Raw genomic sequence first — 24,081 nt, forward strand, 5'->3', positions numbered from 1 at the left:
AAGATTGAAAGACTTGTTATAAAATTTCTTCATTATTATCCATAAGTAAAATCAACTGTAAACATAAAAAAAATTAGTGTAAAATCAGCTATGAAGAGCAATACAATAAAACACAACTAAAGGATGAAAACCTAGCTAATGCTAGTTGTAGTACTGTGGTACAAAGACTACATGAGTGACTTTTTGGTCATATAGGTAATTTAAAGCCATTATCTAGTAAAAAGAACTTGTCAATCTAATAGTCAAGATCATCAGAAATATGAACACTGCTATTTACAAGGTCATTTTAGCAAACAATTTGCAGAAGAAACATTTGTTGAAGAATCAATGCTCAAGTTTTGAGCTGGGGACCTAAATAATTTTAACCCAATAAAACACTGATGGAAATGCTTAATTGTCAACTTCAAAAGCTTAGATACTTAAATAGAGCCGCATTATTCAGATTACTGAAGAAAGAAACGGATAAAAACTTCATTTCAAAAATTTTTTTATTCAAAATGTGAAAAATATACTTTTACTCATTTGAATATTATTTTTAATATATTTATCTATTAATAATAATAATAGGCCTTTTTCTGTTTTTTTTTTTTAATTGATAATTTTTAAATCTAAAGGTATTATAAAAGTTATAATAATATTCCATTGTTTTGAAGCTGTTATAGTCCCTTTTTTTAAATGATAGTTTTAAAGTTTTTCATTGAAGTACTAGTATTAATAAACTTTAGGGATTTCAGCATTCTTTGACAATCTATTTCATCATTGTTCCATAAAACATATGCATCAAAGTGTATTAGCTTAACTTCACTAACATTTTTCATATAATTACTAATTATACAATTTGAAAGCAAGCAATTATAGACTTTAGTCTATAAAGCTTTGATGTAAGTTCAATGTATCTTTGTATTGCAGTGTTTAACCTTTTTAATCTTTCTTGCAATCATTCATTATAAACCTTATCTAATTTGATTCTACAACTTATTCAACTCTAAAAGAAAACTATTTTTAGAAGTTATTTTTAGAAAAAAAAAAAAAAAATTTAATTGTTAATGTATCTTTGAATTGCAGTGTTTAAACTATGTGCTTTTAATTTACACTCTAACTATGGCTATTTGTGGTTGTAGAAACTCTCTCACAACAGTTTTGTTTTACATGTGGTGACTTTGAAGTTAAAAAAAAATTACAGGACCATTACTGGGTTTGTGAAAAAATTATATGTTGAATATTATAACGTAGAAATTGGTAATCAAAACAAATGTTGGGTCCCTCACAAAATGTTATGCTTGTGTAAAAATCTAAGAAAATGGTATACAAAAAGCAAAGAAAGCTTTTAAAGTAGTACCCATGGTTTGGAGAGAGGGAAAAAGTCATTCAAATGATTTTTATTTTTGCAGAGTTGATGTTTCTGAATATAACTTCAAAAACAAGAAAGTAATTGTCAAGACCTTACTTCAGTCAATCAGCTGCTAAAGCATGAACTAGGACTTCCTGTCCCTGAGCCACCTCAGTCTTTTGATGACAAGTTACACTCCAGCTCAGAATTTAGTGAGAGATTTGGGTTTGTCTAAGTAAAAAGCAAAGCTTGCTGGTTTTAGACTGAAAAAAAAAATATTTATTGAATCTGGAGCATCTATTAATGATAATAGAACAAAAGAGCAACAGTTTGCTCAGTTTTTTAAGCAGTAAGAGAATTTGGTTTGCTGCCATTATATTGACAGTCTAACAAATTTTGCATTAAGCATAAAATGGAATATTGGAGGTTTTTTATAGACTCATCAAAAACTAGTTCCAAAGGTGTTCTGTCACACAATAGAAATATGTATGCTTCAATGTCTAATGCTCATTCAGTCCTTATGAAGCAAATTTATGAAAGTCTTAAAATAATTTTACAAAAAATTAACTATAGTGCTTGATACTGGACGCTGTGTGAAAATTTAAAAGTGGTCTCCATACTCCTTGGTCAACAAAAGAGATTTACAAAGTTTCTATGGTTTACTTAGAATGACAGTGAGGACAGCAGAGCAACGGATCAAACTGGGTCCAAAATACAATGGCTTGTAAGCAAAATGTTGACACCTGGCAAGAAGCACATTTTGCATAGCACTTTAATAGACCCAAATAAAATTCTTTTACACCCCCCACTAAATATAAAGTTAAATTAATGAAACAATTTGTAAAGGACTTGCCTAAAGATAGTGATTGGTTTCAATATTTGTGTAAAAAATTTCCTAATTATCAGAAACTAAACTACAAGAATGGATTTTTGTTGGGATGTTCTACTTCAGTTTTGAAGCAGCAATAAGTACAACAGAAAAGGAGGAAAAAACTATACCAGAAACTTTACAGAAAAAAAAAGAAATGTTAAAATATGTTAATAATTTTATTGCTTGAATATTCACCAATATATTCAAGCAATAAAATTCCAAATGTATAGCCTAGAATATAATAGCCTAGAATATAATATTGAATATTCACCAATATATTCAAGCAATAAAATTCCAAATGTATAGCCTAGAACATTCAGATATCTTTTGATTTTTTGTATAAATGATCTTATTACAAATAAATACATCTCTTCAGACTGAAAAAAGATACAATAATAGATACTGAATCCCAACTAATTACACACTTTTCTTTCTGTTTGACTTCATAACTTGTTTTAATGCTAAAAAATCCACTTAATCAAATTAATTACATTTAATTAAACTAAATTAAATTATATATTTAACATAAATCTCCTGTTCTACTTAATGATGAAAAAAAGAAAAAGTATGCTGCCTCTATTTATAAGCATGTTTTAGGCTTATTATTTTTTTTTTTAATTGTGCTCAAAATAACTATTTGAATCAACTTGCTTTTAAGGTACTAAAAAACTTTTTTCCTTTATTCATCTGTTTTGCTTACAAGTTGTAAAATAAGCAGCTATTATTTCTCAGCCTCATAATTTTTGATCCCCAATAACTAGGCTTTGTTGTAAAAACATATTTTCAAAGAAAACATAACTGCAAAATTTAAAATTATTTAAAAATAATTAAAGCCAAAGTGATCAGAGGGGTATGTTTTCAAAATAATTTAATGTTTAATAAGAAAGATTTGATTTTTATTTACATGATTTAAATAACCTAAACTCAGAGAGTATGTATCTTCCTTTTTAGTGAGTATCATTATATTATGCATAATTTCTCGTAAATGAATGTTACTCAAGTTTCAATATCAATATGAAAGAGATCAAAAATGACAGTTGATGACTTTAGAGTACAAATTGAGGAGTGTTGCACATAGACTATAAATCAAGGAGTTTTTATCATAGATGTTCCTTTTAGAATGAATTTCTTGCATTCTATTGATTTAAATTTTCATGAAGCAGCAAATTATCGTAATTCTCTGAGTACGTCATCTTAAACTTAAATTGAGCATAATAGGATGGTCTTTTAACTTTTACATTCTTAAAATCTTTCTGATGCAAAGTAGTGCAAAATAACAACTCCACAATAAAGAATAAAAAATTTATAAACTTTGGACTTTCCATGATGAGATGTGTACCATGAATTACATAACAACTTGGAGAGAAATAATATTGCATTAAGAAATGGTATAATCTGCAAATCATTATTTCTCAATACTTTAATATAAGTTAGTAATTATTGTAAGATATTCTTTAGTTGTCAAAGCTTCAGTAATCAGATTACTTTTCAAAAAACAGCTTTTTGCTCAATAACATTTGTCTTTTAATCAGCAGAACAAATTAAAACTCAATTTATTTAAGTTAGAAGAAAAATATGTATTTATATTACCACAACTTTCTCCAAAATTTGTAAAAAAATGTTCCAAAAGATTTAAATATAGAGATTAGGGCTGCTAGCTCGAACATGTTCAAGTTCGAACGTTCGAACTTTACGCCAAAATTTTAATGTTCAGGTTCGAACTTTTTTCGCTTAAAAGTTCGAACTTTCAGAAGAAATACCTAAAAAATTAAAACATTAAGTAAAAATAAAACATGGCTACTTTCAAAGACGTTAGCACATCCAGAAGATCTGAGGTTTGGGATTATTTTGAACTTTCCCAAGAACTGCAACAAGCCAAATGTAAAATTTGTAAAGTTTTATTAAAAACTCCTGGCTCAACAACAAGCACTATTACAAGACACTTAAAAACGAAACATAAAATTGACATTATTAAATGTAATACCTTGGCCTCTGAGGCTTTCGAAATTAGTCATGTTCCTAAAATACCAAGAATTGAAAACTTTTTTAGTTCTGGGATTAAAAATTTACCTCAAATCTTGAGCAGATTGACTGCTATTGATGGAATAAGTTTTACAACCATTGCTAATAGTCAAGTTTTGCGATCAGCATTTCGTGCTCAAGGATATAATTTGCCCAAAAGTCATCAAACTGTTCGTTATTTAGTGATGAAATACTTTGAAACAATCAAAAAACAAGTTATTGTTTCATTACAAAAAGTCATTTTAACTAATGGAAAATTTAGCCTAACGTTTGACGAGTACACATCAGTTAAAAACAGGAGATACATGAATTTAAATATTCATTATAACGGAGGATTTCAATCTCTTGGAATCTTAAGGGTGCATGGCACAATGCCAGCATCGAAAGCCATTGAACTAATTAATAAAAAACTTAATTCATTTGGTTTAAACTTAGACAAAGATATTGTTGCCTTTGTTACAGATGGAGCCAGTTTGATGAAAAAAATTGGCTATGACACTAAACCAGAACATGAAATATGTTACAATCATGCTATCCATTTATGCGTAATTGATGTGCTTTTTAAAAAAAAAAGTGCTGCACTACCAAACGATAATTTTGACAATGAACCTGTTGATACCATTGAAGTTGGTGATACTATTGAAGTTGGTAATAACAATGAAGTTAGTGAAACCATTGAAGTTGGTGATACTATTGAAGTTGGTGATACTATTGAAGTTAATGATTCAATTGAAGATGTTAATGAAGATTATGGTGGTGAAAGTGAGGAAGAAGATGAAAATTAGATTGATTATGTTGAAACAATTCAAATATCTACTGAAAATTTGGTGCCCTCATTGAAAACTGAATTTCAAGAGCCGGTGGCCAAAATTCGAAAATCGGTACAAATGTTTCGTAGATTACCTGTAAAAAATGATGATGATCTTCAGCCAAATATTGTTAAAGCATTTGGAAAAGAGAAAGCTTTGATTTGTGACTCCAGGACAAGGTGGAGCAGCACAATTGCTATGTTAGAACGGTTTTTGAAAGTCCAAAAAGAAATAAAAATAGCTTTAATTAGCAAAAACACCGATTTTCCTCTTTCTAAGAATGAACTTGGTAAAGTTAATAACCTTTGTGTTGCCCTAAAGCCGCTCAAACTAGCTATTGAAGCACTTTCCACACGTGATGCTGATTTATTGTCTTCTGAAATTATAATTTAATTCATCCGGAAAAAATTGGATGAAGCCAACACGCCAATTAGTCAACTTGTAAAACAGCAATTTGAAAAAAGAATTGTTGAAAGGAGAAACATAAAGTTAATACATCTAATGAAATATTTATCAAACCCAGATGTTTTGAATCAAGACGATCAGTTTGGGAATAAAATAAAAAGAAACTCTATAGCAAATTTTGCTAACAATCTTACTCAAAGATTATTCCAGTCTAGCGAGGAAGAATCTAATGTTGATGGAGAAGTCAATAACAATGATATAACTGATGATATGAAAAATGCTGACATGAAATTGACTTTAGCTCAAGAACTTAAATGTTTCATTAAAACATCTGATTTTCAAATGACAGTAGACAAAGGTGAACTTGGATCTAACCTCATTAAAAAGGAAATGGCTCTTTTTGAAGCCAGCAAATCAAGACCCAAAAATTTAGAAATGCTTTTTAATGCTCTTAAAACTATTCCTCCGACATCTGTGGAGGCTGAAAGGGCTTTCTCTAGCCTAGGATTATTTGCTACAAAAATAAGGAGCTCATTACGGGATGATACATTAGATGAATTAACATTTTTAAAACAAACACTTAAAAATACTGAGTGATGTTGTTTATTCTAAAACAGACAAGTTTTTCAAGTTAAATGTAGTGAAAATGAGAAGCGGGTCTCAATAATAAACAGTTTTGTTTTTATAAATAAACAGTTTTATGAATAGATAAATAAACGGTTGTGTTTTTAACTTGTACTCTTTTAATTTGCGTGTTTTAGTACATTAAAAAAAGTTCGAAAATGTTCGAACTTTTTTCCCAAATAGTTCGAACATGTTCAAGTTCGAACTTCATAAAAAAAGTTCGAATTGGCAGCCCTAATAGAGATAAAAGCAGCTAATAGCTTTAGTAACTCATTTTAATATAGAAAAAAACTTAATTAAATTGTGAACTAACTTTATTAGAACTTCACCTTCTGATATTTCTTTGCTGATCAAATTTCAATTCTGACAGTAAAAGTTAATTTTAGAAAGAAAAAGATTTTCATTTTTCTTTGGAAAGTGAAATTTATCTGAGGAAATTTTCAATTCTTTGTTGAGATTATTATGTCAAAATTGATTATTATTTATTATTATTATTTATTATTATTATTATTATTATTATTATTATTATTATTATTATTATTATTATTATTATTATTATTATTATTATTATTATTATTATTATTACTATTACTATTACTATTACTATTACTATTACTATTACTATTACTATTACTATTACTATTACTATTACTATTATTATTATTATTATTATTATTATTATTATTATTATTATTATTATTATTATTATTATTATTATTATTATTATTATTATTATTATTATTATTATTATTATTATTATTGTTGTCTTGTACGAGAAACAAGCCACTTAATAAAAACCTCTTAACGGTTTTCAACATTCTTTTAAAACAAAAAGTAAAAAACAACATAAAAGGTTAGAAAAATTGCAGCAGGTGAAAGAAAACATATAAAAAGATACCATTTATAAGTTCTTCCTTTATTTCTTTTTTTGCTTTTTTGTTTTCCTCTTCTTCATTTCCATAACAACAATTTTCTTCAAATGCTGATAAAACACTAAATCTTTTCATTGTAATCAGAGTACTTTTTATCAACTCTTTAAACTGCAATGGATTAATATTAGAAAGCTTTTCAAGGAATCCTTTCATTTTAATTTGATTGCAATTATTCTCTTGGTCAATATTCTCTATAATACAGTTAACCTCATGTAAACAGACATAAAAAGCAAAACTCTTCCAATCAGAAGATGCACGCTCAAGCAATAACTTCATTACAATTTCAGAACTTTCTAAAAGAATTTTTAAAAAAAGTAATCAAACACAGGATCAAAAAACATAAAAGTGAAACAAGGTTTAATTCTTTAAAATAATCTCATTTGTAAAACCTAATGCTAATGATAAATGTTAATGATAAATTAATTGTTTTACTTATGACAATTTTAACTTTAATAAAAATCAGGTTATGTCATTGGCTGCAGAAAATTTATTCACTCCTCTTTCAAAATTTATCAACAAAACTTAAAAACTGCATTTTGTTGAAAATTAACAAAATATTACAAATATTTCTGAAGAAACACTAAAATAACAGATTCTTACCAACTAAAGCTAGTTTGAACAAAACATCAAATCTGCTAGAAGCATTGAGAGAATTTACAATCAACTTTTTATAATTTAAAGGATCAAGCTCATAGAGCTTGTCTAGGAATGCAGTCATTTTTGATTGATCATTGTTGTAATCATGGTCAATCTGTTCTACAACACTGTCAATGTTATACAGACAAGTCAATTGAGCCAATCTTTTCCAGTCACCAGATACATTCTCAATTAAGATGCACTTCACTGTTTCATCACTTTCTGAAAAAAAATAACTTTTTAAAGAAAATATTTGCATTGTAATTATAATAATTGTTTGTAAATGCAAATAAGTATGCATAAGGAACATAACTTTTAATTTTATGAGTTATGTCTATTTATTTCTATTATTTTATTTCTATTATTTCCTTCTTTATTTCAACTGATTTCTTCCCTTTTTTTCTTATTAATCGTTATCAGTTCTAATAAAACTAAGATTATTCACAGCCATCTTTTTTTAAATGAAAATAAGTCCTGCTTGTTAGATTTTTTAAAATCCTTTGTTTGATTTTTTAAAATGTTTCTTATTGGTTGCATAGCTTAAAATCATATTTCTTTGCCATCTAAAATCTTTACCACCTTCATTAAAAGTTTTAACTCAAAATGAAAATGAAGGAAAAGTTGATTTATTTATTCAAATAATCTTTGATTCATGAAAAAAAGAGTTATACTTTTTTCATAACTAAATCATTCATTAAAAAAATAACTTTTTAAAGAAAACTGGAATGTTTGTAAATGTGAACAAATATGCATGAGGAACATATTTTTATAAACCAAACTGGATGTTATATTTAACAGCAGCTTTTAAAAAAACAACCACAAACTTTCTTTTCAACCTTTCTAAGTGTTAAGTCCCCACTAAGGAAGATGCTATTAAAGCATGCTGTTGGAGACTCAAGACTGATCAAACTGAATCAAAAATCATTTTCAGAACAGCACACACACTCTAAGCTGAAGTGAATGATCTTTCATCTGTTGATTTGCAGTATAATTCAGTTAGAATACAGAAACTTGACTTAAAGGTGTAAGAAGATGAAAATAACCCAAGTTAAAGCAAATGACAGCTGAATTTAAAGATAAACAAAACTACATTCAAAAGTTGTTTGATGTTTGCACTTGTAAATGTTATGATGCCTAGATATACAAAAAGAAAAGAATGCCAATATTTAAACTCAAAAGTCCTGACTATATAATGAAGCACTTAAAATGACTTGAAAATTATCAGGAATGTTTTCATAAATACCATAAAAAAGAAAAGAAAAGTTTTTCTTAAATGAAACAGAAAAGAGAACATGCTGCAACCAACTATAAAAAAGAGCATTAATTCAACTTGGTTACATAAACAACAGACAGAGAGAAAAGTGAGTCTGATGGAAGTAGCATTTGCAACAAGAGTTTTAATTATTATTTATTATTTGATAGTGACCAGCAATGCTACTCATGATGAATTTTCTTCGGTAAAGAACAAGATTAAATACAAGGAATTATATAATGCAGCTGATTAGTGTAAAACAATTAACTGAGTTCCATGCAGTTTTAAAAGACCTGAATATTTTACTTCCATTAAGTGAAAAATCCTGCTAGGTTGCAATAACAAATAAACTTTTGGAGGAAGAATCATGATATGGAGTATGATGGTGAGAAAAAGAAGCTAAAAAGTATTAAGTTCAAAGGAAAGATGTTAGGCTGGTAAACATTACAGAGTGCTGAAGGATAGGTCATTTATCCTATCCTGGAGATAGTTATATAGATCATCTTGTACTTAGCATTTTAATTTAACTGTCTCAGATTACTAACCTTAAAACTCAACTTAAGTTACCTAAACAAGTCCTTAAAATCACTCACACCATTTAACAAGAAAACTGATATAAAAACGTAAAAGTATTATCTTACCATCTAATGCAACACCAAACAAAATATTGAACTTTTCTAGTGTACTAAGAGAGCTTCTGATAATGTCTTTGATTCGGAATGGCTCAATTTCATAGAGCTTTTTAAGGAAAGATGCCATTTTACATTTATCATCCTTTTCATCTCGATCAATATGTTCAACAATAGTTTCAATTTCAGTTAAATGAGTCTCCTGTGCAAATCTCTTCCAGTCAGATGATAAATGTTCAATCAAGAACTTCTTCACTTTTGCAAATTTTTCTAAATAAAAGAAAAACACAATCAAAAAGAAACTAGCACAAAATGGACTAAACCCAGACAAATTGTATCTGTATACATTCAAAACATTGATAAAACTGTTGATGATAGACTTAACTAATACACTATATACACCTATAAATCTATGTACAAGAGTAACCAGTATGTTTGAGTCTTCTCCACATTAAATATACATCCTCCATAAAAATATTATTGATTATTTAGCCACAGTTATGAAGATAATTAATCAATAACTAAAAAACTTCCAAAGGAGTGAATGCATTTAAGAAAACTTGTGGGAATCAGATAAAACTTTTACGCAACCATTTTAAACAAAAAAGCTCCAGCATTTCAATTAAAAATCTGCCTTTTGTAACTAATGCAGTGTGCAGTGCATGTAATACAGAGAAAAATGTCACCAAAATGAGTGCTGTGTGTTTCAATGTATTTGGTAAAATGTCATTAAAGCTTCATAAATTAAGTCTTTTCTTTTTTACATTAAGTAGAAATCTAAAACAACTCTGTTCTTACATTTTATTAAGAATTATTTGCTATATTTACATTGATGCTAAAAAGCATCCAAAGTCACATTCATTCGGTAAAACAAAAGAAGCCTATGGGCTAGTAGCCTGGGTGCTAGTAGAAAAATATGTATTTCAAAACATAGACTCTTTGACTTCTAATTATTTGATCAAGAATCAAATAATTAGAAGAACTTAAGATGTTTCAGAAATATCCGCAGATATTATATAATTACTTCTAAACTAAATCAAGAACAAAATGGTAGACTAACCCAGAATCTTATCTAGTTGTTACTACAGGTACTATTTATACTTGAGAGATTTTTCAAGGTGTGAAAAATTTAGTGGATGCAGCATATTGCTTGGTAACAGCAAATGCAAAAATTGTATGATTATAGTGATTGTCTATATCAGGGGTGGGGAACCTGCGGCCCCGAAATGTAAAATTAAGATCTTAAATTTTTTTAAAAATATTTTAGAGAAACTAATGAAATTTAAAAAATTACTTTATTTTTACATTTTAGTTATAGTAAAGTGTATGAATGTTAATGTTAATTAAGGGAAAAAATTGTTTAACTTGGCAAAGCTGGTACAGTAGTAATTGATTGACAGAAATAACAACGAAACAAAACAAAATGAATAAATAAAAACCCAGTACGGATTTTTTTTGTGACAGTAGAAATCAATTGACTGTAAGTTTTTGTATTATAATGTATATCATGGTTTTCTATTTATGTCTAATTTTTCAACTAGTATCAAAATGTCAGTTCTCCCTAAAAAAGCAAGAACAGTGGAAAAGGAAAATTGGTCTTTTAATGAAAAATTTACTTCATGATTTCAACCAAGGATAAAATTTTTGCTTGTTGTATGACCTCACAATTGCTACTTTGAAGAATGCTACTTTAAAGACATTATGAAAACATTCATAAAGATCATAAGCATGCAAAATTAGAGGGAAAAGCTCAAAAAAATGCATTAGCAAAACTGAAGTCTCAAAAGAGCAAACAACAGCAGACATTTTCAATTGTTCAAGAACAAGGAAATAGAGCAACTGAAGCAACATATAAAATTGCTCTCATTCTTGGCAAAGGAGGAAAACCATATAGTGATATTGAAACCTTGAAGGCTTGCCTCATTGAAGCAGTGTCATGAATGGATCAAGATAAAGTGGATAACTATAAGCAGCTTCCGCTTTCTCGGCAAACAATTACGGACCATCAACATGAGCTTGCTACAAATAGTTCTGAGCGATTAATCTCAATATGTCAAATGGAGGACGCATATTATTCAATTGCTTTAGATGAATCCACTGATGTGACTGATTCTGCCCAACTTTTGTTATTTATTCGGGTTATAACTGCAGACTTCAAAAGTTATGAAGAGTTGTTTGCTTTAGCAACACTAAAAGGAAAAACATGAGGCTGTGAAATATTTGCTGCTTTCAAAGAAAAAATTTGTCAGGCTCAACTTCGGTTATAAAATCTAGTCAGCATTTGTTCTGATCGAGCTCCTTCTTTGCGTGGAAAAAATGAAGGGTTCATTGCTTTCCTGAAAAAACAATTGCCTGATCCAGATTGTCTGATTACATTTCATTGTATTCTCCATCAGCAAAGTCTTTGTGCAAAAGCTGCTACTTTGGATGACACATTAAAAAAAGCTATAGGGATTGTAAATTACATACAGGCAAATTCTTCATGCCATCGACAGTTCCAAAACCTTCTGCAATCTGATGAAGAAACGTATTCTGTGGATCTTCCTTACTATTCCAAAGTTCATTGGCTGTCACAAGGGTTAGTACTGCAAAAAATGCTTGAGCTTCGAAAACAAATTGAGGAATTTTTTACAAGTCAAAAGGAGGTCTGTGAGCTTTCTAATCCAGAAATTTGTAGGGATGCTGCAATCCTCTGCAATATGATGGCAAAGCATAACATGCTGAATAGTTTATTGCAAGGTAAAACTAAGTCAATCTATGAAATTTCAGGCATTCAAGAGAAAACTTGTTTTTCTCACAGATGTTATTTCTAAGTCAAATTTATCAACAGAACATTTCCCAGAGCTCACAAAAATTAATCTTGAACAAAAAAATGAGAAAAGGTTGGAAAATAATGATATACCAAGATATGAAACAGTCCTGGATTCTTTGATTGCAGAATTTAATGACAGGTTTAAAAACTTTTAAGAACATAATGAAACACTGAAACTAGCTTTTCAGCATCATCTTGTTGAAATTTTAACAGCTCGAAAATATTTACAGATGGAATTGCTTGAGCTTTCTGAGGACAGTATCCTAAAATCTCACTTTGACAACAAGAAGGATCCATTAGAAATTTGGAAAACTGCTGCATCCAAAACTCCGTCAAATTGCCAGGCGTCTTGTGAGCTACTTTGGTACACCCTACTGCTGTGAATCTACATTTTCACACATGACATTTATTAAGTCTTGTTTAAGGTCACAGTTGACCGATGAGCATCTGGAAGACCAACTGAAGCTTAAAACTACAAAGATAGAACCAAATATTCAAGTTCTGGTTCAAAAGAAACAGAATCAGAAAGTCATTGATAACTTTTGTGATGCATGATACATTAAAAAATATTGTGATACATGCGTTAAGAAATATTGTGATACAAGATGCTTTAAAAAATATAACATTAGTACGAATACTATACACAAAATTTGTATATTTATTAGTGCGGTCCCCAAACAATTTTTTTAAGGGTCATGCGACCCCCAAGCTCAGAAAGGTTCCCCAACCCTGGTCTATACTGTGACAACTATACTACAGAGTACTATACCCCTCAACTTGTTTTAAATTTAAAAGGATAGACAATTTAATTTTTTCTATAACAACTAAAACCTTTTCTCAAATTAAGTGCACTGTCTGAAAAACAATATTGTTATAAGTAGTTATTGAAAATATAGAAACTCTGCCAAATGATTTGGTAGTAATAAATCATCATATAGATAAAAAGTTGCACTCTCTACCAATACTAAGAGAAAAATTAATCTCTTACCATCTAATGCCACACACAGCAAAATATCAAATCTTTTAAGAGTATAAAGACAGTTTGCAATCACTTCATTAAATTTCAGTGGATTGATTTCATTAATCTTTTGAAGGAATATTTTCAATTTCAGTTGATTATTGTTATTCTTGTTCTGAATTTCTTCTACAATGTTGTAAAATGCATTTAAACAAACTATATTAGCAAATTTCATCCAGTCAGATGATAATTGCTCAACCAGAATCCTTTTAAGTCTTTCATCTGCACCTAAATTTAAAGTGGGAAAATCATTTACAAAATAAACATTTTTGATGCAAAAAAAAAACTGTTTTGCTAAAAAGTGTTACATTGCTTTGGAATTAAAAGTTTTCTAAGGAAAAAAAAGTGACATCACAATCTTCAAAAAAACTTCAACACCTTCTGGGTTAGAAATTAATTTTATTCTGAAAATGCCTTCAAAAATTTGCACTTTTCTTAAACTTTAAAGTCCTGAAGATTTTAATTAGGTAACTTATTTTGTAAGGGATTTTTTTTTTGACACAACATAAGGATTTCCAAAAAAGAACAATTATGAAACCAATACAAATAATTATTTAAACATACACAAACATTTCTGACAATTAAAAAGAACATGTATTTCTATAACAAAACTTTTTTTTCATGAGTACTCTAAAGATGAACCTGAAACAGTGAATTGATAAGTTTTTGCATTTAAACATTTTAATTTTTTTTCCATGAACTCTTTATGTTAAATGCAAACTATTAATGAACTTTATCTCAAGAAATACACTTTTCTCACATATTTTTTTGCTACCTCTATAAAAATTTAGTGAAAATTAAAAAAGTGAAATCTTTTACATTTTCCACAGAATTTCATTGGAGATATTTTACAACCCCCAAAGTTGAATGGTTGAAATTATAAAGGGTTATATCTAAAGGGTTATATTTTAATAATACTTTCACAAATTTAAAATCCCAGAGTTGGATGTTGTGTGCAAACCTTTATCAACTCCATCTCAAGAAATACAATAAGTAGCTCTAATTTTGAGATTAGGTTTATTTCATTCAATTCAAACTTATAACTTAGGAATAATTCCTTAAAAAATTTGCATCACTGTGCAGTTGATAATAACTGGATGATCTGACATAGAAATATATAGAAATCTTTCATTCAAATCTAGGTTGATGAAACTGATTTGTTGATAACAAATCTGTAAGTCTGCCATCATTTTAAAAAGTGATAAGTTACATAAAGACAGTAAAATGTTTATAAAAACAGAAAAGAATTTTAAGAAAAGTTTGCACTGGCTAAATGTTAAAAACGCTCTGCAAGTTAAATTTCTCTTCGACTGAATAGAAATTTAACTTGTGCAAACACCTTTCTTGTTTTGATATCTCTCTGTTATCAATATTACATAACATTGTAAGACATACATGAATACATAATGTCCAATTTTCACATATACACAGATAGATACAAAACATATAAATAAACACATTTATACACATACATGCATATTCAAACATATAAACATAAATGTATTTGATATAACAGTTCATCCAAGTTAGCTTGTATTTTTAACAATGTGGTTTTGTCTATAACTTATACATGGTTCTGAATATTGACAGTGCTCTATTACTTAAATACATATGATCATTTTATAGGTAAGTATTACAGTAAAAAGAACCACTTTTTGTTAAAAACAAAAGATGGTGAAAACTGAAAACAAAAAAACAACTGCTGTATTTATTTTGTGATAAAAGCAGATAAATTTTCTTAACGATAAAAAAAATTCTTGAGCATTTCTCGTACCTTCATTATCCAAACAACTTGCTGATAAGGTATTAGAATTGGCAATAACACTCTGCTCATCATTTGCTTTAATGTTACTCATTTAACTTAGTGTTGCCAAAAGCAAGAATCTCCTGTAAAATATCATATATATATATATATATATATATATATATATATATATATATATATATATATATATATATATATATATATATATATATATATATATATATAAGAAACATCCATCAATACGTATTCTCTAAACAAAAATATTAATTTATGAGAAATTTTCGCTGGATTTTCGTTACCAGCATCATCAGCTCGTAAAATTACAAAAATTACAAGTTATAAAAGACAGTTTAAAATTAATTGACGTCAGCAGTTGAGTGGATACTTTCTTTTTTATCCTCACGAAAAAAAGTAAAAAATGGTGGCCAAAATTCAGTTTTTACAAATTATAGACATGCTAGATTTTCAAAAATTCAGGAAGCAGAGCAATTCCAACTTGTTTTGAATAAACAACACCCTGCAATTCAACACAAAATCGAAATCGAAAGCGAAAATAAAACTTTAAACTTCTCGATGTAACCAAGGACGTATTAATAGACAAATTTCAAATATTTACGGTTAGCAGATAAAAGTATCGCTCAAAAGGCGATCTATGTCCACTTGCTAATTTAATATAATTTATGCGGATATTATTCCGAAAATAAAATAATGTGGTAGAATAATTTGAAAACATTTAAAAATAGCAAAACAGATTGTTTTTCTGTTTTCAAAAACAATTTCTTTTTTAAATGCTAACACACTTATGTGCAATCTCAAAACAGTACGAGGCAGCCATACATCCTGTGTAAAGTAGAAAAAGATGTGTATTTTTCCTTCTAATCGCAATGAGCTAGATAATTTAAACGAAATTTCACTTCATGTTTATCCAATAAAGTACAATGTGCTGTAAATATACCACACAAATGTGTTAACCCATTTTCAAATTATTCTATCAACTCTAATCAGATGTTAGATGAAGGTATCAGATATATCAGTTAAAGAAGCAGAAGGTTCAGTTTTGATAGGTTTTATTCCCTTTTTCTTTTTTCTTGTGATTTGTTATTGTTTTCATCTACTTTGAGCTAAAGTTTTCATCTACTTTGAGCAAGCATAATTCATTTTATCTTACTTAATCTAAAATATTAGATCTATATTTACATCTCAAAAGTAATCAGTTTTTACAGTATCCACAGTAATGTTAAATTTGCTGCCCATTAAACCCCAAAGAATGTTGGAGTTGAAAAGTATATATAAAAGTATATATTCACAGGAAAAACATAATTTAGGCTGTTAACAAACAAACTTAATTAAGAATATAATTTTTAGAGACTTATTAGTGATTTCAAAAAGTTAATAGATAGTAGCTCTCCAGTTATTATAGTTAATATATAGTAAATAAAAAAGCTTTATGTTAAAACATTTAAGCATTTAAATTTAAACTATGTTTAATAAAATCGCTTGCCTTGCTAGTTTGAATGCTCATAGTTTACTCCTACATATTTTCTAATTAGATATTGATTAATAATTTCTCTAAGTGACTTAAAATGCTAGTAAAAATTTGTTCAATGAATCAAAAACCATGTTGTGAATAGAATGAGAAACAACATCTAATGAAACTGCAGGGTGACTACACATCAAATTTAAAAAGATTTTATGTTTGGCACCACTCATTTATCTATCATCAATTTTGGCTACCACTCATCTATCATCAATTTTGTTATGGAAATTTAAAGAAAAAAGTAAATACACTTGCATATTTCCTAAAAAACAAATCTTATTTTGCAGTTACCAAAATCAACCTATTTGTGATGGAATTGTTGAATTTTCTGATTCAGTTTGTTCAAAATGCAGGCAGTGGTTAGCATACCAATTATACTTTTAAGTTTTTCTTGTCCATTTAATAGACTTCTGTAGCTGTCAGACATTTTTGAAATCTTTTTAAAATATTTTAAGAGAAATTCTGTTCAAACATTTGTTTCTCAGCTAACAGTTTTCTTTTTTTCTTTTTTCAGACAGCATTACAGTGAGATGATGAGACTTTAAAAGAAGCAAAACAAATGAATGGAAAAAAGCTGATGCCTCCATGTCCACTCTAAACAGAGAGATAAATGATGCACTCTTATTTATACATACCAAGCATGTTTGCTTAAGAAATGCTGTCCCAGTTGGATCGTACCAATATGAAATGGACTTTTGCGACCTATGTCCTATGTTGCTAATTTATTTCTTTAACCTTCTTATCTTTACTATTTGTAATTTAAATACAACAAAAAATTGTAAATTTTACCGTAGAAACAACTTTAATGTACATTACAATGCATTTGTTTACAACTGAAAATATTATAAGATAATTATGCAATAGAATAAATCTGTTACATAAAAATGTTACATAAGTGTAGTTTCGCATAAAAAAGATCGTTTTTTAGTTGTACGTAAACGCCGATGTATCTTTGTAAAATTCAACACAATTTATATACAAGTTAATTCCCTAGGTATTCACACATATCTTTTCACACATACAATTATTTACAAGTAGGCACTCCCTAGGCATTCACACATATCTTTTCACAAATACAACTATTTACAAGTAATGCTATAAGGCATTCACACATCTTTTCACACATACAATTATTTACAAGTAACGCTATAATGACATATCCTTTACGCACATAACTATTCACAAGTAACACTATAATGACATCTTTTACGCACACAATTATTCACAAGTAACGCTATAATTACAATAAGAATAAGAATGCTTCATAGCAAAGCTGAAAAAGTTGGTTTTGGAAGCATTTTATCCTCACTGTATATCATATCAAAATAGAATAGCATGATTGCCTCCCAAAAAGTCAATATATTTTGTAATTAAAAAACTGTTAGTTAAACCCAAAAATATTCATAAAAAAAGTAACACTTAGGCTGTCTAAATAAACACCAATATAACACATAAGTACAAAAAATAAATTGTTCATATTATTGACCAAGCAATATATCTTAGAGACACAAAATGTCATCTTTTCTGGTACAGCAACCACTGGAGGACCTTTTCAGCCCTCGATCTCAAGACTGTTCTCTATGTAAGTCACAGATAAAAACTTCACATCCTAAACATATGGATTCAGAAAAAATGTGTTTCAATGATAATAGAAATGCAATAATAATAGAAATGAGTTTATGCATTACAAGTATGTTAACATGATTTAATTTTATGAAAAATAGAAAAAGAAACTAAACTTCTTGTATAAATACACACCAACAAAAATAATTTCAAGAGCACATATTTCAGCAGTGCAATACTCATGCAATAAAGAGGTTGAAAGTCTTCTTTCCAAGACTTTTGATGGCAAGTGCTTCAATTATTCCTTCAAAAGTTTCACGTTTACTCATAAAAGTAGCTATAATTTGATAATCAACATTTGTTTTGACTACCAAGAAAATCAAAGGTAATGAATATCGTGTGGTCTTGTAAGTTGCATCTAAAAATACTATCTCATTCTCACATTTTTTTTTAACAGCTTTTTTTGCCAAAATGTTTGGTATACAAACAGGAACTCATCACTGGTATCCATTAGGTTGGAAATAGATATTTACAGAGGCATCAGCTTTCTTCCATTAATTTATTTTGCTTTCCAAACGTTCCTGATCAATGATTGAGTGTCTGAAACACTAAAAAAAACAAGTCAACAAAAACAATTTCAGCCAATTAAAGGATAAAAGAAGTACTGATTCATCCAAATATTTGAAAATCCCAAATATATAAAAAGTTTGAACGCAGATAAGTAAGTGAAAAACTAGACTTAATTATTGGCAGAAAAAATGCGACACAAAAATCACTAGAATGGTATATACAAATCAAGTTTGAAAAAAAAAATTAAAAAGCTTAGAAGATTTCTTTCGTTCTTTCGCGCCTATTTCATAAACAAGCATGTGTCTCAATTAAAGCACTCAAATTTAGCATAACTGGTATTATTTTGTAATATCCGTGTTCGGCGGAATACACACATGACTTGTATTATTGAGAGCATGATTAAAAAAATTAAATATGGCGGTCAACATATTTCAAACTTTGAGTTATATTCTGTTATTTTCCTAATATTATCCTCGGAATATTACATGGTACCAAAAGTAAACCTGTGTTTAAAATAAAATGGAACAACTTAGACCATTAGAGGCATTGAATTTAAATGGCAATGTTTCAGAAAACTGGCGAAAATGGAAGCAGAGATGGAATCTTTATAAAATAGCTTCAGGAGTCAATGACAAAAATGAAGATATTCAATGTGCTATCTTCATTCATATGATTGGCGAAGACGCCTTAAGAGTATATGATACATTCATCTTCACAAGCGAAGAAAACGATAAATTAGCACCTTTAGTTCAAAAGTTTGAATGTTATTTCAACCCAAAAAAAAACATAACTTATGAACGTTATTTATTCAATACATGTATGCAAGACAACAGACTATTTACTGACTTCTTGATTGATTTACAAAATAAAGCTAAGACATGCGAGTTTGGAACCCTCGAAGAAAGCCTTATACGAGACAGAGTAGTCTGTGGTATCGACTCTAAAGCTGCCAGAGAACGACTACTTCGAGACCCTGAGCTCACTCTAGAAAAAACAATCAATTTTATGAGAGCATATGAAACATCAAAAATACAATTAAAAGCCCTCGAAAATACAATCCAGGCAGATTCTATAAACAAACATGGAAACAGAACTAATTTTAACTCCCTAAAGATTGATAGACCCTTACAAAAACCTTGCTATTACTGTGGATCGAAACATACTACCTTGTTTTACCCAGCATATGGCCTAAAGTGCACAATATGTGGAAAACTAAACCATTTCGCTAAAGTATGCAGATCCAAAACTAACCGCTTTAATACTAATCGTGTAGACCAAGTTGATCAAAAGGAAACCAACCTCAATGTTGCAGAGTTATATATTCATCATGTTGCAGCATCGATGGAATGTGCTGACGATTTAACAGCAAATTTTACAGTCAACAACAAAAATATAACATTTAAGCTAGACACTGGAGCCCAATGTAATGTCATTCCATACAATATCTACAACTCTATTCCTGGAAGACCTCCTCTCAAAAAAACAATAACTAGACTAAAATCATATGGAGGAAACAATATTCCTGTACTAGGAACTTGCAATCTAACTGTTAAAAATAATAAAATTTTACAAGTGTGCCAATTTTTTGTTGTATCTCTGTCTGATGCAAAACCCCTTCTTGGTCTAAGTTCCTGCAAATCTCTTGAAATACTAAACATTAATGATGTTGAAATTGATAAAGCTAACATTTTAAAACATTATGGTGATGTTTTTACCCGCCTTGGTTTAGTTAAAGGAAACTATCATATTGCAGTTGCTAAAAATGCAATCCCAGTCGTTCATTCACCAAGGAAAGTACCAATTACTATCCTACCAAAACTTAAAAGCACACTTGACCGTTTAGTAAAAGCCAATGTTATCTCAAAAATTTCTAAACCAACACCTTGGGTACACTCATTGGTCATCATAGAAAAAAAAGATGGGTCCTTAAGATTATGTATTGATCCGAAAGAACTAAACAAGTCTGTTTTAAGACAATACAAAACCACTCCATCTACAGAAGAACGCGAACAACCCTACCTGTCCACCATGACTTACTTATACCAGCAGTTCCATTAAACGCTTATAGCCAAATCATCAAGTCCAGAAATCGTCAAAAACAATACTATGATCGGAACGCATCTGAACTCCCAAATCTCGTAGCAAACGACACCGCCCGTATGAGAAAAGATGGAACATGGAAGAAAGTGACAGTTAAAGAAAAACTAACACTACCCAGATCATACAACGTGGTAGATAAGTACGGAAGAGTATATCGACGCAATCGTAAACATCTGATTAAAACCAATGAGCAACCACTAGCATATCAGCATGAGCAACTTGATTTACCATACGATTTACCAGCAGTTATCACACCTCCTACATCAAATGAGGAAACAGCAAATAATGAAATAGAAGAAGCTACAAGTATTCCAGAAACTCTACCGACTGAACCGCAGCCTAACGTGCGAAGATCGTCAAGGACTAAAAACAGACCTGCCTACTTGAAGGACTTCATTTAACTGTGTATATTATAAAGAATTTATTAACTATAGGTATATAAACAGGTCTTTAAAAAAAAAAAAAAAAAAAAAAAAAAAAAAAATGGTAGAAGGAAGATGTAATATCCGTCTTCGGCGGAATACACACATGACTTGTATTATTGAGAGCATGATTAAAAAATTAAATATGGCGGTCAACATATTTCAAACTCTGAGTTATATTCTGTTATTTTCCTAATATTATCCTCGGAATATTACAATTTTGCATGAATAATTTCCGCATAAATAAGTATAATTTGCAAGTGGACTTTAATCGCCTTTTGAGTGATACTTTTATCTGCTACACAGTGTCACGAAATGACTTTTAATTCGAACCTCTTGTCCCGAGAAAACAATTTGGAGGTTTGAGAGTACACATGTGTAGAATTACACTAGAGTTGGTTTTGAAATCTTTCATCATTGTCCGAGAAAGAAAAATCAGTTTAAAGTTTCTAATTTTATGCTTATTTAATAAGGTCAATAAACTAAGAGTTTTTTTTTCTCAAAAAAACTGTCTATTTTGGTTATTTGTTTTACAAATAGTACATACAAAATATTTTAGCAAAAAAATAATTAACTAAAAAATTCCGGGAAAAACCTGCACACAGTTTAGAAACCGTTTTAAAAGAACAAGGTGTGCGTCATTTTTCAAAATGCCTAACCAAGCAAAAACTCATGAAAACAACAGGAAAACTGTCTGTTTTCTCTGTATGAACAGAGCTAACAGGCAGCTGACTGATTTTATGATTAAACGCAGTCAAGAAATTTTGGGCCAAAGAATCAACTTTGAAGACCAAAGAGTACCAATTGGAATCTGTGAAAACTGTCGAGTAAGTCTCAGAAGAAAAGGTGAAGGAAGAGATGTCCAACTTCCTTCCTTGCCAGACTATCAAAACATAAAGATCCGTCCTGCAACAAGAGAATCAGCATGTGATTGCTTGATTTGTAGTGTGGGAAAAGCAAAATTCAGAAGCCGTCAGATAAGTGGAGCAACAAACACTGCCAGTCAGCTTATAGAACAGCCAATTGTTGAGAAAAGATGTTCAGCATGCTTTTCATTGATAGGAAGAGGCATCCCTCATGTCTGTACTAAAGCAATGTTAGGACAGAACTTACTCGAAGTTGCAGAAAAGGACAAAAAAGCAGCAGAAAGAGTGGCTGTTTCTGTAATTGCCAACAAAGTTCCTTCCCCCCACGGCACTGTCCGTCTCAATCAAGAAGTAGGAAGACCCTTTCCAGTAACTCCAGGTAAAAACTGTACTTTTTAAACAAAAAAAACTTTTGTCAAAGGGCATAGCAATAAAATATACACGATGAATTTCGGAAATGATACAATGGTAACTTTCTGTGATTTTTTGCAGGTCCATCGCGACAAAGAGAATTATTTCCTTCATCTACACCCACCTTGACTGCGCAACATCTAGTACAAGTTCAAAACCAGATTGGTCTTTCAAATAGAGGAATGAATATGCTTGCTTCAACTCTAAACAAAGTAGTTCCACAGTGTTGTGGAGAAAAATTTCAGAGAAAAGTTTGAATCTCTTGGAAAGCAACTTTCTGACCTCTTTGTCACCTCAGAAATTACTGATACATCCAAAAGCACTAGCCAAGAGTCTAAACATTTATTGGTGAACTGCAATGAAATGGAGTCATTAAGAAACACTGTTGCTGAAGTCAGAGGCCCTCAGTCAGACCAGCTTATTAAGGTAGGGATAGATGGTGGAGGCGGGTTCGTGAAAGTTTCTTTTGGTATTATGAGCTTAGAAACACCAGATACTTCTCCTCCATCAAAGAAACCTCTCTTTAAAAATTTCAAAGACTCAGGAGTGAAGCGTCAACTTTTGGTGGCCATTGCAGAAAATGTCTCTGAAAACTATGACAATTTCAAACAAATCCTGGATAAACTGTGTTTAGAGAGAATGTCTTTTGTGTTGTCATGCGACATGAAGCTTGCTAACATAATTTGTGGCTTGCAATCTCACTCTAGTGCACACCCTTGCACCTGGTGTGACATTGAGTCAAAGAATCTTCATCACAGTGGTGAGCTTCGAATATTTGGCTCCATTCGTTCTGATTTTGAAGGCTTCCAAGCAGCCGGTGCCCAAACAAAAAAGGCAAGGGACTTTCAAAATGTTGTTCACCAGCCAATAATAAGACTTTCTGATGATACTCTTGTCCTAGATTTTATTCCTCCTATGGAACTTCACCTTCTTATTGGTGTTGTGAACCACCTCTTTAAGAACCTCTGTCAGGTTTGGCAAAATGCAGATGAGTGCCCAAAGATGATCAACATTCAACAACAACCTTTTCATGGAGGACAATTTGCTGGCAATGAGTGTAGAAAGCTTTTGAGAAATGTTGACTCACTTCAACAACTTGCAGAGAAGCATGCTTGCTTTTTGGCATTTCCATTTATTGAAACCCTCAGAAAATTTGATGCTGTTGTTCATGCCTGCTTTGGGAATACACTCCAACAGAACTACTGTGAGCTTATTGAAGAGTTTAAAGCTTCTTATCTCAACCTTCCAAACACAAGTGTTACCCCCAAAGCACATGCTGTTTTCTTCCATGTGACACAGTTTATTGATCGCCACAACCACTCTCTGGGCATCTTTTCTGAGCAAGCCACAGTGTCACTTCACCACAACTTCAGTCTTCATTGGCAACGTTTCAAGAGGCCAGCCATCCATCGGGATTATCCCAGGAATCTTCGAAACTGTTTGATCGAGTATAACAGTAAACATTTATTTTGATTTCTATTTGTGGAAGAGACATTTACAGTTATTA

The 24,081-nt window shown here is 30.0% G+C and overlaps 3 protein-coding genes and 1 pseudogene across 3 annotated transcripts in view; 3 read left to right on the forward strand and 1 right to left on the reverse strand.

Moving 5' to 3' along the window:
- Positions 1–15,355, reverse strand: part of LOC145192303 (uncharacterized) — a 26,092-nt gene extending 10,737 nt beyond the window's left edge. Inside the window, exons 1-5 of the mRNA XM_090074083.1 lie at positions 15,115–15,355; positions 13,311–13,568; positions 9,523–9,780; positions 7,594–7,851; positions 6,960–7,286 (exon numbers count right to left, since the gene is read on the reverse strand). Of these exons, the coding sequence (XP_089930209.1) occupies positions 6,960–7,286; positions 7,594–7,851; positions 9,523–9,780; positions 13,311–13,568; positions 15,115–15,196 (1,183 nt within the window). The 5' untranslated portion in view covers positions 15,197–15,355. The remainder of the gene's footprint in view (positions 1–6,959; positions 7,287–7,593; positions 7,852–9,522; positions 9,781–13,310; positions 13,569–15,114) is intronic.
- Positions 15,356–19,155: 3,800 nt separating this feature from the next.
- Positions 19,156–20,835, forward strand: LOC149894979 (uncharacterized). Its single transcript, XM_090101302.1, has one exon. It carries the CDS (start codon positions 19,295–19,297, stop codon positions 20,831–20,833), a length of 1,539 nt encoding a protein of 512 aa, XP_089957428.1. The 5' UTR covers positions 19,156–19,294; the 3' UTR covers positions 20,834–20,835.
- Positions 20,836–20,934: 99 nt separating this feature from the next.
- Positions 20,935–21,276, forward strand: LOC149894980 (uncharacterized). Its single transcript, XM_090080289.1, has one exon. The coding sequence runs from the start codon at positions 20,935–20,937 to the stop codon at positions 21,274–21,276; it is 342 nt and encodes a 113-aa protein (XP_089936415.1).
- A 1,115-nt stretch (positions 21,277–22,391) lies between these two features.
- LOC149894981 (uncharacterized) lies at positions 22,392–24,047 on the forward strand (annotated as a pseudogene).
- The last annotated feature ends 34 nt before the right edge of the window (positions 24,048–24,081 follow it).

Source organism: Hydra viridissima, unplaced genomic scaffold (assembly GCF_058129835.1).
Source record: "Hydra viridissima isolate aposymbiotic clone 2 unplaced genomic scaffold, HvirCarnegie_v1 scaffold_1, whole genome shotgun sequence".
NCBI lineage: Eukaryota > Metazoa > Cnidaria > Hydrozoa > Anthoathecata > Hydridae > Hydra > Hydra viridissima.